This window comes from Manis pentadactyla, chromosome 5, assembly GCF_030020395.1.
Source record: "Manis pentadactyla isolate mManPen7 chromosome 5, mManPen7.hap1, whole genome shotgun sequence".
NCBI classification, from domain to species: domain Eukaryota; kingdom Metazoa; phylum Chordata; class Mammalia; order Pholidota; family Manidae; genus Manis; species Manis pentadactyla.
This window is the reverse complement of record NC_080023.1, coordinates 72,001,238-72,019,560: the sequence shown is the minus strand read 5'-3', so window position 1 is coordinate 72,019,560 and position 18,323 is coordinate 72,001,238. Positions and strand designations below refer to the sequence as shown.

The 18,323-nt window shown below is 35.3% G+C and overlaps 1 protein-coding gene across 11 annotated transcripts in view; it reads right to left on the bottom strand.

Moving 5' to 3' along the window:
• The window catches only part of PTPN13 (protein tyrosine phosphatase non-receptor type 13), a 235,222-nt gene that overhangs the window by 64,002 nt on the left and 152,897 nt on the right, over window positions 1-18,323 (bottom strand). For 5 of the 11 annotated variants that reach the window (XM_036895853.2, XM_036895852.2, XM_036895856.2 and 2 more), the window contains 6 exons: window positions 18,151-18,207; window positions 6,157-6,246; window positions 5,715-5,822; window positions 5,414-5,545; window positions 1,469-1,932; window positions 283-429 (listed from right to left, as the gene is read on the bottom strand). In XM_036895853.2, coding sequence (XP_036751748.2) covers window positions 283-429; window positions 1,469-1,932; window positions 5,414-5,545; window positions 5,715-5,822; window positions 6,157-6,246; window positions 18,151-18,207 — 998 coding nt within the window. The remainder of the gene's footprint in view (window positions 1-282; window positions 430-1,468; window positions 1,933-5,413; window positions 5,546-5,714; window positions 5,823-6,156; window positions 6,247-18,150; window positions 18,208-18,323) is intronic. The other 6 variants (XM_036895854.2, XM_036895860.2, XM_057502419.1 and 3 more) reach the window with 3 other exon arrangements.

The following is an 18,323-nucleotide window of genomic DNA, read 5'->3' as shown; positions in this document are numbered from 1 at the left end:
GAAGCTGTCAAATGTATAAAAAGCATACTTATTAGTTTTATATTTTCCAAGTTGTGAATTCAGATCAAACTAGTATGAACTCTATGGGGACAGAGTATTTGTCTAATACCTTTAAACTACAGGAAAAAGTGACTAGCATGTTCAGTTTTTTTAAAAAAAGTTTTAAGGTATGATTCAGTATTTAATTTTAGAAATATTTTGACAAGTTTCCTTTTTGAAACAAAACAATTCAATTAATAAACTGGCTTACAAAGACTGTGGAAAGAGAAAATATTTGAAAACCTTGTCAAACAGTACCGTGACACTTATCCCCAGGCTGTTATCATTTTTAGCAAGCTCAACCTCAAAGATATCTCCAGGTTTAGGAGGTGATGAAGGAAAAGTTTTAACATTCATTTTGTTGGATGTGTTCACTGAGGAGGAAGATTCCTTAACAAAGAAAAACAAACAAAAGGATTTCTTGTTAGAGTCAAAATGAATTATTACTGAAAGATCAGTATGTGTCTTTTGGAAAAATTAAGAAAAAGCAAGACATTAAAGGATAGAGTGGATTCAAAGATCATGAGGGTTGGAAGAGATCTTAGAGATCTTCTAATCCAGTATCTTCATATTTTATGGTTGAGGAAATTGAGGTCTAGAGTTTAAAGGGTTTGCTTCAGGTCAAACAACTAAATATGGAAGCTCAGAAACTAGTTTAAACCTGCCTTTTACATAATCCTTGTCCAATGCACTTTATACTCCAAAATTTAGAAAACATTTGTATTTCCTTTAAAAATCAGTATGTATCAAGCAGTAGCTTTTAACTTGGGCCTCTAAGATGAGTTGGCTTCATGTTTACCTTGCTTCCGTTTACAAATCCAATATAAACATAAGCTAAGCCTCATATACAGGGCATAATCCTTATAAGGTTGGTTTTTCAGTGAACAAAGGGCTTAAGGTACTTTTTTGAATCCACTTGTGAATATTACTTTAAATTTTTATCATTTCTAGGAAATGAGCAATTTTATATGTTGTTTTTCTTATTATCTTACAGTCAGAACCTCAGAAGATTTAGGCTCTTGATAGTAAAGTCAACGGCCCATTGTGTGAACTATAGGAACAAGTTTTTCAGATAAATTCTCTTATTAATGTACACATTAAGTACACAAGAGATGAATAATTTGTATAAAAAATCATAATCTGCTAATTCATTCCTTTGTATTATCAAGTAGAAAGTTCCCAGAACAACCATTTTATAGTTAGTATTGAATGCTGCTAATTCCCTTGAAAGTAAGCATCAAATGCAGTAGCAGTTAGTAGCAAAATAAACTATTCATCCTTTCCAGAATAAATTAAGCAGTTTATAGTAGATTATTCTGCTCTATAATGTATTTGCTTTTGTTTGCTTTGCTAAATGGAAAAAAGAAAAGAAAAGAAAAGAAAAAAGAAAAGAAAAGAAAAATAACCAGAGATTCAAATTAAACTATGCCTGTTTTGGTGTTTGATGATCCTGACTGCTGGAATAAGTGGCTTCATCCGTATCTGAATCTCCACGGTCAGAGTAATACATTGCATCAGAAATGCCTGGGGTTTTAGTTTTGCTTTGGTTACTGTCACTAGAAATCCTCTTTTTCTCAGTGGCTTTGGATATCACAGATGGGGAAGGGCTGCCATGCTGTGATTCCTGCCAGGTTTGGCCCACTACACGGCTGGCAAAGAAACCATTGACCTGGCTCTGGGACAAGCTGGCACTCTCAGTTCTGGAATCTTGAGAACTCAGGCTTCCTTCCCACAGGCCCCCAGGCAGCCCCAGAGAACTCTCTGAGATGTGCTTTGGGGTACCACGTGGCCAGTGGTGATCCTCAGACAAATCTATGGCAATGTCTTGCAAGTAGGAAGGCTTCTTCGTGTAGTTTTTCATGCCATTGGCAATGTGCACAGAAGTAGATGGCACTGAAAGACAAAATCCAGCAGTGAGAATAACAGGTTAGTGATGTACATGCCTGTGCTACACGCATGGACAATGTTCCCTGATGATTGCTGGGAGGGTTTTAGGCAGGAGAACAGATGCGAAACACCTGACCTGGGGCTTGGAGCCAAGACAAGGACCCAACAAACATAGTAGATGCTGTTTCCTTTGCTCTTTATTTATTTAGGTCATTCTTGAGGAAACTTCTATTGAAATGTACACCCCCTTTTACCTTAATTCCCCATTTCCATTCTTTAACACCAATTTCAAGGGAGTCTCCTCTGTGAAGATTTTCTTGATTCCCTAGATTGGAGATAATTAAAATCTCCAAAAATCCTTGATCCTTATTTACTGGTTATTTACATATTTGTTTCATATTGTCCTATTGGACTGCATTTTTTGGATTCCTAGTAACTATCAAGGAAGGCATCTCCAAATTTCTTATATATAGTTCTTATCAAAAGCTGCTTAAGAAAGCTTTCCTAAGTAAGACACAAACCAGAGATGTGTGTAAAAGAATTACAGATGCAAATTTATAAGAAATGAAAAGTTTTATGCAGCAAGGGAAACCAAGTAAAACTTAAAAGAGTAACAAGCAACTGGAGAAAAAATATTTGCAATAACAAAATACGATCAAAGTTAATATCCCTAATATACAAAGAGCTTTTAAAAGTCAGTAAGAAAGATATTGAAAACTCCTATGGAATAAGGGTATGATATATAGATTGGAGATTCAGAGCAACATACAAATAACTAATAAATATATGAAAAGACATTCTCACTGTTGCTCAGGGATATGCAGCTTACTGTGGCTTTCTACTGATTTGGCTGACAAAGATGAGAATAATTTCTCACACCACTTATGGTGTGAGGAGAACACTGTCATATCTACTTGATTTACTGTAAACAGAGAAAACCTGAGCAAATTAGTAGCACTTGTCAAAAATTTAATTGTATATACTCCTTCATCTACTTCTAGGTACCTAACCTCTAAAAATACATACATTTTCAATGGTATGTAGACATATCTATTTGCTGGAGCAACATTTGAAAGAGAATTACAGCTAACCTGGAAACACAACAGAAAAATTTTTTTTGATATGCTTACAGTATGAAATATAATGCCACATTAAAAAGGCATATATTCATGGATGTCCAGAGTACATGGAGTGAGCAAGTTATGGATTGCTATCTAGAGTATTAGAAAATACTTGAATTTTCAGTAAAAAAAAAAAAGTTTTACATGTATATATGTAGGTATTTAAAAAAAATTATCTATAATATACAGAGACTATATACAATACAAATAGTTCCCCTAGGAAATGGGGTAAAAGGAATTTTAGTTACTACTTTATAGGTTTCTGTTTAAGTTGGATTCATTTTAACTAACTAATACACATTCTGTAACTTAAAAAAAAAAATCTAGCAAACAAACAAAAACCTTCCTGTTTAGTGACTGATAATTGGAAGGGATAGCCCGAGGTCCATACTGGTAATGTTCTAGGTCGTTTGAGTTTTCTCTTTTCAGTTACATTACAGTATGGCTACACTGAACGATGAGAGTAATGCAGCTTTCTGGAGAAATAATTTCACAGAAAAATATACTTTAAAATTAAGCATTTAACTTTTGCTGAGAATGGATAGTAAAACATAAAAAACCACATGGAAGTGTGCTGAGAACGGCTTTATCGATCCCAATACTAGGTAAAGTCTTTGTTAAAAGCTTTCTTATCATCTTGGGCTTCTTCCTAGCACTTATTATAGCTATAATTCACAACCTGTTTAGTTAGTTGTGCAATACTTGTCTCCCTTGATAAAGTTTAAGTTTCATGAGGGTAGAGGTCCTATATCTTGTACATCCAGGCACTCAAAAATATTTATTGACCAAATGAATGAATTTCTTACAAGACATTTATTGAAAACAAAATTAAGATAGGAATCCCTCAGGGCTTTATTTAGGGGGAAAATGAATTCCTCCTAAATTCATATGTTTCTTTTGCCAAAGTAAGGGTGAGTAATGGAACCCAATGTTCTGCCTTTTTTTTTGGTTTTGGCAGCTTGAAATTCAGAGGTATACTACATTTTCAACTGTAGTCACCTTCCTTTGCCTATGATGGAACTATAGTTAGATTATATGGCTCTTTCAGGTGGTGGTGGTGTTTCTATCTCTTGGGTTTGTTTACAGTAAAGGAGTGCTCAAAATATAATTTATATATGTAAATACTATATATATGTATGTACACACACATATAACATACATACATAATCTCCAGTAAATAAGAGAAGAAACCAGACAAAAAGACTCATATATAAAATATAATAAATTTTTATGTCCTATGATTCATCTGTGTAAAATTTAAGACATTTTTCTGTTACAATATATTATGTGATATGTTTGTTTTTGTTTCTATTTTATCACAATTGTCTAAAGTAATGTCTATCTAATTCATGATCTAAACTTGTTTTTCAGCTATTATTTTATTAATTCTTTTATGTATTCCTAGTTTCCTTAGGATGAAAGTAACGTAGGTGTATTTAGCACTTCAATGTTTTTGAAAATACTGTTAATTATGACAGCTAAAACATTCAAGTGTTTAATATGTACTAGGCAATGTGCTAATTCTTTACATGCATTATCACATTTAATTCTGATATTCTACAAAAAAAAGCAGTTTTATCTTCACCATTTCATATGTGAGCTTACCAAGTTCAAGTGACTTACTCTAGGCACATAGTGCTTAGCAGTGGAGACAGAACCTTACGCTAGATTCTGGAGCCTGTCCCATGGCCCATGGCACCACACTACACATGCCGCCTATGCTTCTTTCACAAGCATTGCCCTGCCGCTTTGTCTTCCTAACATCTCTGTGCAAGGCAGGGCCGAGATCACTGTCTCTTCTTTAGAAAAAGAAAAACAACTGTGCTCAAGAGGACTTTATGCATACACCTACCAGGTGGCATAGTCATGGCTCAAAGTCAAGCCATCAGATCTAGGTCAAGGGTCTTTCCTCCCACAACATGCTAACGGCAGGGATTATGAGATAAGAGGATATGGTCTGGTTTTTAAATTTCTGGGATGTTGTTATCTTTTTTCATTTTATTATCTGGTTCAGGACAGGACTTCATAGATAACCAGTATATAACTATATTATTTAGGCAATGATAAAGAATTTTATTTCTGATTTGGCCTAAGGAGTGATGGAACACACCAAGTAGTTAGAATTTACTTAAGTAACATTGATTTTGCACAAGAAATCTGCTTTTAATGCATGTGTTATAAAGAGGAATGAGAAAATCTTGCAAGTGATGAATGAGAAGTTACACTGATGCATAGAATTATAACAATCAGAACTGCACATATCAAATTTCCAGAAAGGAAATAAGGAGCTTAAATCCAATTTATTGAGCCAAGGTATTGAAGTTCTTGTGAAAAGTGAAACCAGACACATACATGTACAACATTACCTTTGGATATCTTCTCTTTTGGCTGAGAAATAACAAGTGTCACGTCTTCAGGTGCATTTTGCAAAATTTCAATTGCAGCATGGTGGCTGACCCCCTCCAGACTCACACTGTTCACAGATATCAAACGGTCTCCTATAAAAACAGACAATGCAGTTATTTTCAACAAGAAAGAGAAATTCATGCTTAATCTTAGAAATGTCTCTACCCCCATTATTTTTGTTTGGTCTGGGTTCTACTTTTGTCATCTGTGCAAATTTATACCTGTCAATAAGGATTTAGGAAGTTACCTAAAAAAAAGTACCTGGCTTTAAGCATCCATCCAAGTCAGCTGGTCCTCCAGGGGTAACTGAACTAATAAAAACACCCAGATCCAGTCTTCCCATCTTCTCCCCACCAATAATTTGAAATCCTGTGAAACAGCACATTTGAAAAAGATTGTCATGATACTGGTGCTTTCAGACACTAATGATTAGCCTGCTTAACACACAGAAGTGTACAGACTCTTATCAAATATGATTAAAAGTAACGTACATGAATGGGACTGTTAAACTTGTTGAAAATATTGCTCGTAAGCATTTTATCTCTGGTATTTCCTGATTGGGTGGATGGGGTGAAGGGGTTGATGGTGGGCAGCAAGTATCTTGATCAGAAGTGGGCCAGTACCTCAATGACAATGCTAATACTGTTTCAGACTTTTTCTCTTTGAATAGTTGAACGTCTTTAAAAATTTCACAGTGACTTACCTAAGCCATACTTTGCATCTTTTTTCAAGTTCACCAAGTTGATCTCCCTTTCTGGTGAAGAGACTATGCTCCATCTTTTGTGTAGCACATCTATTGGAAATACATAATTTTAAGATAAAATAAATATAACGTGCTCAGGCTTTAAGACTGTGTGCTTGCTCCAATTTAAATGTTAACAAAGATCATTAGAAAATTGCTTGGTCACTTTAAGATCCTGTCATGTACTATAATATGATCACCTTATATTTTGATAGTGATTTATAGTTTATAAAATGACTACATGTTATCATATTTGTTCCTCATAAAGGATTCCCTGTAAAATAAATACATTTCAGTTAGAAATGAGATATAGTAAGTGTATCTCAAGATGAAATGATTGGAGCAGGTTTACTCAGCTGTACAGGCAAGAGGTGAACCTTAAACTTAGGTTTTTTGACTCTATGTCTTTCTGTTAAATGACAGTTGACATCCTGAATTTGAATGATTAACATGTTAAGAAGTTCCCACTAATAAGTGGTGACACTTTTATTTATAATGATTAAATATTCGTCATAAGTTCCAGAGTAAAACAGTAACAAGAAGTGGACTTATTTTTAAATCCTATTAATAATGACTTGGATAGCACATTTGCATTCTTAAAAACTTTCATTTTTCTTATTTGTGGAGTATCTCATGAGGTAGATAAAGAGACTCTTTTAAATGCTTTGCCATTATTTCTTTATGAAAGTATCCTTGATATATATACACTCTTATGAAAGTTTCACATGAAAAACAATGTGGTTACTACATTCACCCATATTACTGAGTCCACTCCCCCATAACCCATAGCAGTCACTGTCCATCAGTGTAGTAAGATGCCACAGAGTTACTATTTGTCTTCTCTCTGCTACACTGTCTTCCCCAAGATCACCCCCATACCATGTGTACTAATCATAATACCCCTCAATCCCCTTCCTCTCTTCCTCCCCACCCACCCTTTCCCACCCTTCCACTTGGGTAAACTGCTAGTCCCTTCCTGGACTTTGTGAGTCTGTTGCTGTTTTGTTCCTTCAGTTTTGCTTCGTTGTTATACTCCACAAATGAGGGAGATCATTTGGCACTTGTCTTTCTCTGCCTGACTTATTTCACTGAGCATAATACCCTCTAGCTCCATCTATGTTGTTGCAAATGGTAGGATTTGTTTTCTTCTTATGGCTGAATAATATTCTATTGTGTATATGTACTACCTCTTTTTTATCCATTCATCTACTGATGGACACTTAAGTTGCTTCCATATCTTGGCTATCATAAATAGTGGTGCAATAAACATAGTGGTGCAGATATCTTTTGGAATCTGAGAAGTTGTTCTCTTTGGGTAAATTCCTAGGAGTGGAATTCTGAGGTCAAATGGTATTTCTATTTTTAGTTTTTTGAGGAAACTCTATATTGCTTTCCACAAGGTTGATTAGCTTACATTCCCACCAGCAGTGTAGGACGGTTTCCCCTTCTTCGCATCCTCGCCAGCATTTATTGTTCCTAATCTTTTTGATGTTGGCCATCCTAACTGGGGTGAGGTGGTATCCCATTGTGGTTTTTATTTGCATTGCCCTGATAATTAGCAATGTGGAGCATCTTTTCATGTGCCTGTTGGCCATCTGAATTTCTTCTTTGGAGAACTGTCTGATCCTATCCTTCACACATTTTTTAATCGGGTTATTTGTCTTTTGGGTATTGAGGTATGTGAGTTTTTTATATATTTTGGATGTTAACCCCATGTTGGATATGTCATTTACAAATATGTTTTCCCACACTGTAAGGTGCCTTTTTGTTCTGCTGATGATATCTTTTGCTGTACAGGAGCTTATTAGCTTGCTGTAGTCCCATTTGTTCATTTTTGCTTTTGTTTCCCTTGCCCAAGGAGATGCTTTCAGAAAAGAGTTGCTCATGTTTATATTCAAGAGATTTTTGCCTATGTTTTCTTCTAAGAGTTTTATGGTTTCATGACTTACATTCAGGCCTTTGATCCATTTTGAGTTTACTTTTGTGTATGCGGTTAGACAATAATCCAGTTTCATTGTCTTCCATGCAGCTGTTCAGTTTTGCCAACACCAGTTGTTAAAGAGGCTGTCAATTCCCCATTGTATGTCCATGGCTCCTTTATCATATATTATTTGACCATATATGCTTATATCTGGGCTCTCTAGTCTGTTCCATTGGTCTATGGATCTGTTCTTGTGCCAGTACCAAATTGTCCTGATTACTGTGGCTTTGAGGTAGAGCTTGAAGTTGTGGAGCGTAATCCCCCTGCTTTATTCTTCCATCTCAGGATTACTTTGGCTCTTTGGAGTCTTTTGTGGTTCCATATGAATTTTAGAACTATTTGCTGAAGTTTGTTGAAGAATGCTGTTGGTATTTTGATAGGATTGCCTTAAATGTGTAGATTGCTTTAGGCAGAATATCCATTTTGACAATAATTCTTCCTATCCATGGGCACGGGATGTGTTTCCATTTGTTAGTGTCCTCTTTAATTTCTCTCAAGAGTGTCTTGTAGTTTTCAGGGTATACGTCTTTCACTTCCTTCGTTAGGTTTATTCCTATGTATTTTATTTTTTTTGATGCAATTGTGAATGGAATTGTTTTCCTGATTTCTCTTTCTGCTAGTTCATCGTTAGTGTATAGGAATGCAACAGATTTATGTGTATTAATTTTGTATCCTGCAACTCTGCTGGATTCTGATAGTAGTTCTAGTAGTTTTGTAGTGGATTCTTTAGGGTTTTTTATGTACAATATCATGTCATCTGGAAACAGTGACAGTTTGACTTCTTCCTTACCAATTTGGATGCCTTTTATTTCTTTGTGTTGTTTGATTGCTGTGGCTAGGACTTCCAGTGTGTTGAATAAAAGTGGGGAGAGTGAGCATCCTTGTCTTGTTCGCGATCTTAAAGGAAAAGCTTTCAGCTTCTCACTGTTACATATGATGTTGGCTGTGGGTTTGTCATATATGGCCTTTTTTATGTTGAGGTACTTGCCCTCTATACCCATTTTGTTTAGAGGTTTTGTCTGAATGGATGTTGAATTTTGTCAAATGCTTTTTCAGCATCTATGAAGATGATCATGAGGTTTTTGTCCTTCTGTTTGTTGATGTGGTGGATGATGTTGATGGTTTTTCAAATACTGTACTGTCCTTGCATCCCTGGAATAAATCTACTTGATCATGATGGATGATCTTTTTGATGTATTTTTGAATTTGATTTGCTAATATTTTGTTGAGTATTTTTGCATCTATGTTCATCAGCGATATTAGTCTTGTAATTTTCTTTTTTTGGGGTGTCTTTGCCTGGTTTTGGTATTAGAGTGATGCTGGCCTCATAGAATGACTTTGGAAGTATTCCCTCTTCTTCTACTCTTTGGAACACTTTAAGAAGGATGGGTATTAGGTCTTCACTAAATGTTTGATAAAATTCAGCGGTGAAGCCATCTGGTGTAGGCATTTTGTTCTTGGGTAGTTTTTTGACTTCCAGTTCAATATCGTTGCTCTTAATTGGTCTGTTCAGATTTTGTTTCTTTTTGGAAAGCCTTGGAAGGTTGTATTTTTCTAGAAAGTTGTCCGTTTCTTCTTGGTTATCCATTTGTTAGCATATAATTTTTCATATTATTCTCTAATAATTCTTTGTATATCTGTGGTTCCATAGTGATTTTTGCTGTCTCATTTCTGATTCTGTTTATGCATGTAGACTCTCTTTTTTTCTTGATAACTCTGGCTAAGGGTTTATCTATTTTGTTTATTTTCTCAAAGAACCAGCTCTTGCTTTCATTGATTCTTTTTATTGTTTTATTCTTCTCGATTTTATTTATTTCTCCTCTAATCTTTATTATGTTCCTCTTCTACTGACTTTGGGCCTCATTTGTTCTTCTTTTTCTAGTTTCATTAATTGTGAGTTTAGACTCTTTATATGGAATTGTTCTTCTTTCCTGAAGTAGGCCTGTACTGCAATATACTTTCCTTGTAGCACAGCCTTGGCTGTGTCCCACAATTTTTGCAGCATTGAATTATCATCATTTGTCTCCATATATTGTTTGATCTCTGTTTTTATTTGGTCATTGATCCATTGGTTATTTAGGAGCATGTTGTGAAGCCTCCATGTGTTTGTGGGCTTTTTCATTTTCTTTGCATTTCTAGTTTCATACATTTGTGGTCTGAGAAGCTGGTTGGTACAATTTCAAACTTTTTTAGTTTACTGAGGCTCTTTTTATAGCCTAGTATATGATCTATTCTTGAAAATGTGCCATATGCACTTGAGAAGAATGTGTATCCTGCTGCTTTTGGGTAGAGTGTTCTGTAGATGTCTCTTAGGTCCAACTGTTCTAACGTGTTGTTCAGTGACTTTGTCTTCTTATTAATTACTTACACTTAGCCCCTGGAGTAATGGTGGTTGGGAGTTGCAGGGGAGTGGTGCTGGTGCCTGGGGGGAGGAAAGAGTTATTTCCTGCTTCCACGCTGCTGTGCCTATCTCCACTGCCAGAACCGGTGGGCCAAGCACACAGGTGTAAGTAAGCCTCTATGCTTTGCATGTGTAGCTGCCGTAGGTGGGGCCTACCTCTGGCTGGCCTGATGCCAGGGCAGGGGCTGTTGGTTTATGAGCCAGTGCTAGCTGGCTGGAATGAAGGGACAGCAGGCTCCATATCATGGTGGGGGCCTTGGAGCTGTGCAGCCAGCCAGGGGAATGGAGCTACTGAAGTTCCTGAAAGTTCCCAACCTGCTGGGCAGAGTGCACCCTGTCCTTTCTTCGGAGCCACAAGCTCTGTGCAATTCTTGCTCCTTCAGCAGCTCTCTCACTGTTAGAAGTCTTTCAGACTGCCCGCCATTTTTTTCTCCCAGAGCAGTAGGATGTGAATCCCTTTTTTCCACAAGCATCTGGAATCTTAGTCTCTCCAGGTGTTGCACCTGTATTAGCTTTCCAACCCCACTAATCTCTAGAGCACCATGCGACGTAAGTTCATGCTCCCAGAGCAGATCTCCAAGGCTGGTTGTTCAACAGTCCCAGACCTCCACCCCACCCCCCCTCTTTTTCTCTTCCTCCCACTGATGAGCTGGGGTGGGGGAAGGGCTTGTGTCCCACTGGTTCATGGTTTTGGTACATTACCCTGTTCCGTGAGGTATGTTCTTTTCTCCAGGTGCATGCAGTCTGGCGCAGCCTTCTTTCCTGTTGTTCTTTCTGGATTAGTTATATTAACCATATTTTTGTATTATATGTGGTTCTGGGAGGAGGCCTCTGTCTCACCTCTCATGCCGCCTCTTTAATTCCCTCTCTTGGTAGAGATTTTTAATCATTGTTTTGCAGGTGAGGAATAACAACAGTTTGTGACTTGCTGAACATTTCAGCTAGTATCACTGCCAGCAAAACACCTTAAATCAGTAGTTGATAAATGCTAGTTAAATTGAGTGAATGTTAGTATCAGAACTACAATTTACTTTTTCTTATATCTTTGAGGGTGTTTTTTTTAAGTAGCCTGATCATTCACAAATGCCTCATAAATTAAACCAATGTCACTTAATTGTCATGTTAGTAAAATTAGGTCATTTGCTTAGTAATTCTAATTCAAGCATTTGTGCATACATACATAAACACACACACTCTTCTTATGTGCTGAATTATTTCCTTTCATCCCCTACACTGCAAATTTATATGTTCAAGTCCTAATTCCCATACCTCAAAATTTAACTGTATTTGGAGATAGGTTTTTAAAAATAAGCTAAAAGTCTGTGGAGCATAAGAACAAAGCAAAAACTGAAGGAACAAAACAGCAGCAGACTCACAGAACCCAAGAATGGACTAATGGTTACCAAAGGGAAAGGGACTGGAGTGCTGGAGTGGGCGGGTGGTTGGGAAAGGAGGGAGAAGGGGAATAAGGGGCATTATGATTAGCACACATAATGTAGTGGGTGGTGGGCACGGAGAAGGCAGTATAGCACAGAGAAGACAAGTAGTGAATCTACAGCATCTTACTACCCTGATGGACAGTGACTCTAATGGGGTATGTGGTGGGGACTTGATATTGATAATGGGGAGAACATAGTAACCACAATGTTACTCATGTAATTGTTTATTAATGACACCAAAAAAAAAAACCTAAAAGGAGGTCTTTATATTGGTATCCTTATAAAAGGGAATTAGATACAGACGTGTGCTTGTGTGTGCACAGAGGGAAGAGCATGTGAAGACAGAGGGAGAAGACTGTTACCTACAAGCTAAGGTTAGAGGTCTCAGAAGATACTAATGCTGCCAACACCTTTATCTCAGACATGTAGCTTCTAGAACTTTGAGAAAGTAAATTTCTGTTTTATAAGCCACCCAATATGTGGACCTTGTTATGGCAGCTTTATCAAATTAATACACTTTATAATGTCAATTATGACAGTCACACTGGCCTGTGTGTGAGGTGGTAATAGTGGTGGTAAATGAGTTCAACACATAGAGAGATATTTTTGTAAACTAAACCTTCAAATTCATCTCTACATAGTTCAGTTGAGCATACTGAAGCTTTGTGAAAATTAGAGATTATCAGCCAAGATATGATGACCCCTGTATTAAGAACTGTATTACTATGTTATAAAACAAGTGGTAACTTTGGCACAGAACATGCTTGAATAATATTTGATACTTGACATTCTAGAAATATACTCCTTTAATTTCAGAAAGCAAGAACATAATTTGCTCTCAGGAGCAATTAACCTCATCCCTTAACCACAACATATTAGTGCAAGTTTGCTAGATCCCCTTAGTATACAGGTCCCTGTGGTTTCTTTTTGACCAAAACTCAGTTATAAACTTAGTCATAATCAATAAGAATAGTATAATACAGTATTTATAATTAATTAATTTTTAAAAATGAGATTCTAAAAAAAAAATCACTGGGTAATGATAGGAAGAGCCTTATGATTAATAAGGTCCCATATACACACACATATATATGCATCCAGTTCATGAATTAGTAAATGCCTAGCTTAATATTATCACCTGTGCATACAAGATACTTTTATCCTAAAATAGACAGTTAATTCTAATTTTTAGCTGCCTCCAAGTACAAAATATAAACCAAATACAAAACAAATAAAGGAGTAAGGTCATTAAGTGTAAACTTTTTTTACATTAATAACGTAAAGTTGTGTTACCACTATGAAGTCAAAGTCCATTTGCTTTATACACAGTATTTTTGTCTTTAATTATAAAACTGATTGGTATTCTTAATGTTCCTAAGGAGTATCTGCTAGAGGTCAAAGGTATTGATTCAAAGAATAAAAATGCCATTTGATTTTCATTTCCAACTTATGTATTAACAATAGTTGTTACTTACACTACCTCTTTGGTTAATAAGTGTGCATTAAGATATTTCCTAGGTAAACATTATTGGAATACACATACACACAATATATGTTCAATATATTTAGATCTTTATTTCCTTAACTAGAAGCAACTGATTAGGCTCTTTATACCCAAGGATTCACTAGTGTGATTTGAACATTCATTCATTCAATTATTCTTTGTTCCTTCAAATGTTTACTAAATAACTTTCCTGTTAAAGTCACTAGGCTACTCGGGAAAATAAAATGAGATAAAGTATTTGAAAGCTGCTGGCATAGTAAATGTGAGCTGATTCAAATAAGGCTGGAAGAGCAAAGATCTAGCCTGACTGATAAATAGAATGCTGTTAAGACTGTCAGTGAAGTAGTTGCATTAATGAAGGTATGAGTCCGACCTATAAGATAGGAGAATCTTTTTCCTACCAGAAATAAAGAAGACTCAAGGAAATAGGGTAGGATTTTAATAAGTGAATTATGGAGATGTTTATACATCAACAAGTAGGGCATCAGCAAAAGCTGAGATGGAAAGAAGGTAGAAATAGTTCTGGGGATATGTCATAGATCAATTTGGTTAGAGTACAAGATTTGAGTAGGGTGGAGTTGAGTACTCTTTTGGGAAGGGAAGCTTTGTTAACCCACTCTTCAGTAGAGGGATGTTCTCTCTGCCCCCTGATATAAAGTGACTTATTAATGTGAGGACAAAAGGAATGAAGGATGTTGGTGTGCAGGTACATGCTATTAGATAATACTTTGCACATGCCAAATTTCTATTTATGTTTGTTATTCTATTCACATATTCAACCCACTTTTCCATTGCTTTAAAAAAAAAGGGAGAGGAGGAAGTACCTGAGCATATACAGTACATGAAAACCCAGGTAAACATAAAGCTGTTTCTAGAATTCAATGGGGACTGAATAGAATAAATGAGTTTCTGAAAGTGAAGCAGCTAGATATTTCACATACCAAGACATTTCTCAGTTATTTTAATTACCATATGGAAGCAAGTATTAGGATTCAGGGAGTACATATTTTTTAAAATATACACATTTTTAAATCATTAAAATTATTTTCTTTTTTCATTAATACACTTTATGACCACAGCAAATTCTGTAAGTATTTAAAAGTGAAAAAGGGTTTCAACCTGAAATTTCTCTACATAAGATATGCTGGTGTTGTTCCCAATTATGTTTACTTGGAAAATATCTTAAGAATAATTGATAAACACATAATTTAGAAATTAAATGTATACCCTTTCTGCATTAGAGATTGTTGTTTCAATGCTGCCTTTCTCAACTTTCATAAGGATCATGTGGACATACAGTCCCCAACTAGAGAATTGTATATAATGATAGATCTATCTATGAGCAAACTAACTGAATTTCCTAGTAAGAGCATATTTATGATAGGGCCAAAGCCATATGATCAATCTGAGTCAATAATTTGTTTTGCAAGATAAATTATTTTCTTGGTTATAGATACAGACTCTTGTCAAATGTCAGCCAGTTTTATGCCACTGATTCTAGGGGAACTGGACTATAGGCAGAGGAGCTCTTGACACATCCATTGTTCACTTTAGGGAAAGATCCATTTCTAGTCCTGGTGATGAAGGTCAGTAATTTCATATTGGTATAAAAACAGAGAGTTATTTTTTGTTTATAAGGTTATATTACCTAATACACCAACTGCTCTAGCGGTAGGTAAAGTGGATCATAACGGTACTTCAGTGTTTTATTTCTGTGCCAACACTAATTACCTGAGTGAATTGGAGCCACATAACACCTCTGGGACTCATTTAACTCATCTATAGAATGAAAGGTTTGGCTTGGATAAACTTTCACATTCCTTTCAATCTTTAACTTAGCTGACTCATCTTTTGCTTCTGATTAATACCCACATCTCATGCTGAATCCTCTGTAAGCATTTTGGACTTTTATAATAATCTTCAGTTTTGTATGTGTCCTAATTAAACCTTAAGTGGAAAAAACTAGCATTTAAAATTAAATCGGTCCTTTACATCTAACTAAAGTATGTTTTAAAATCTTATTTCTGCTTGTACAACATTTTTTACTTGGAATTAAGATTGCTCACAAATACAAAAAACTATTTTAATATTGGGGAAAAATTTATTTCAGTGTCTGTACCAAGTTACTTTGCACCAGATTAACCTATTTTACACGGGTTTTTTATTTTTGCATTTTGTTTTTGTTAAAGAGTCTGTTGTTCGACCCCATTTTTGTGGTTTGGTCATAAACGTGACAGATCTAGGTAAAAGTTACTTTCTAATTGTGTAGTAATCCTGAATTATAGTAAAATAAGAAAAAGTGAAAACCAGTCTTGCTTAAATTCTATATATTTTTTTGTTTTTGTTCTTTTTGAAAGGTTAAGCAACCTTTTTTCCCCTTTAAAATCATAATCAAAGGATTGGAATCTTTTCCATATCTTTGTTTCATGAAATTAGAAGAGTCTGACCTTTTTCCCTTTATCTTTTCTTTCAAGTTTCACAAGTCTCTAAAAGTTGTAAAAGGTCAAACAATTCAATATTAACTGATGCCATTTCTAATTGTCCTATAATAATCTCAACCAGCAAGAGAAATATTGAAACTGAAAATACTGAAATCAGGGTAAGAAGACCTATATTGACTCATGGGCAAGAAACTTAACTTTTTGTATCATCAGTTACTTTATTTGGCAAAGCATGTTTGCCATGCTCCAAAATGTGAAAAACTCAATTCTCAACATAGTGCTGATTCAGGGTTACTTGGGCAGATTAAAAGAGAATTTTGAGAAAACAGAATCATCTACAATTCAACTGGAGCACATCTTTGTCAGAAGGTGGCCACTTTCCTCTGTAGGGGGCAGGTAGGAAGATAATGGTTTCTAAAGGTTTAAACAAACTATTCTGTACATGTTGCTCATTTGGTATCTAATGTAAATTCATCTTTCCATCAGAACCTAGGTTAAAATACATTTCAGGTTCTCATCCTTGAATAGATCATTATCCAGCTTCTTTCAAAAGTTTAGCTGGAAGACAGAGTATCAAGGAATAAGTAAATAAGTAGGCCTATTTATGCTAGGAGACAGTCTAAAGAGTTGATTAGGGTATGGGCTCTGGAAAAAGACTTCCTGTATTCAAGTCATGGCTTCAGTGTTTCTCAGCAACATGGCCTTCGCGTAACTCAACTTCTCTTGTCTTTGGTTTCTCACTTAAGAAAAGTAAGTATCATTAGTACTTGCCTCATAAGATTGCTGTGGGGATTAAATGAGAGATAAATGAGTGCTTAGAATAGTGTTTGGCACATAGTAAGCACTCAATAACTATTAGTCAATAATTATTCCCATCATGAACATGTTAACAACTGAGGTATTTTAGGTACAGAGATATCTAAATTCAGCCCATGTAGGACATTTGATCATCATAAAGCTAGTAACAGGCTTTTAGTAATTAAGGCCCAACCATAAGTCTATTAACTTTTTCTTTAATGATATGCTCTTAGATTTTTTTAGGGTACATTAAAAAAAATTAAAAAATTCATTTGCTAGCAGTATTTAAAATGTTGTATTTGTACTTTCTAACACAATTTTACTTTCAAGAAAAATTTTCCTCTCTTAAGAGTTGGTATGTGTATTTCTATTAGAGAATGACAATTACACAAAATAGCACTCTGGTATATGACAGTTTTGACTTACAAAACATCAGTTTCATATGGTTCAATCTACTATTATGTCTTCATTTTTGCCTTGGGTCTCAGGAAAATTAGAACTTAAAGCTTCATCAAATTTAAATATATATTAACACTTGATTAGCATATTTGCATGTTATAGCATACTTGTACATAATACAAACTTCTGATTATTTCAACTTTAAGAGTTTAAGGGCAAGACTGAAACATTTTTGGAGCAAAGTAGTATATACATATTTATAAAACATTCTTTCTACCCATGAAAGTTGTCACAGCAATCTAATGAGATAATGCAAACAAAAGTATTTTGTGACCCAAATTCTAAAGATTTTGAATCCACTGACTCAAGTTACCACACAAAGTTTCTTCCTACAACTTTGTTTCTTCTTAGACTCCTAAATTATAAATCTCAACATAAAGTCTTCAGATTCTTCCTATAATATTTGGGATAAGACTCAAAGCTAGTCTCTGTTTAGCTCTTGAGCTTCACTCTGCCCACCTTATGACTCCATACAGAGATTCTTACAATTTCCAGAATCTGTTATCTTCTTACATGCCTTCAGGTCTCTGCTCACACTACACCCTTAGTCTGCACTGCTTATCCACAACCATTCTGCCTGAATAAATCCTCCATTTATTTCAAGATTCAGCTCAATCATCTATTTAAAGCAACAGCCTCAGTTAAAACTCTTTGGAATCCAAATGTTCTCCCACCTGAACTACTATCTTAGCTTTCCAATTAGTATCCTTATTTCTAATTTGTCCTTTCCCTAGATCATCAACATCAGACTAAATTTCAGGTCCATCACATTACCATGATGCTGACAAATACAACTCCCTTTGACTCCAATGCAAGGCCTAAAATCTTTGGCATGGGATTGAAGCCTCTTCATTATTAGGTCCATGACTATCTCATAAAGGACAAGAGAAAATACATGATGGAAATGAGGGAAAAACATTTTGTACACCTACCATTTTCTTTTAAGGGTACTTGGGATGAAGAATTTCCAGAACTATGCAAAGTCATTCCTGTGGTATAAATTAAATTATTAGACAGTTTATAAAATGGTCAGATACTAGATAGAGAAGTAATTTCTTCTGAGAAAGTAAAAAATCAATAAAACATTAAGGTAGCAACATTTTAT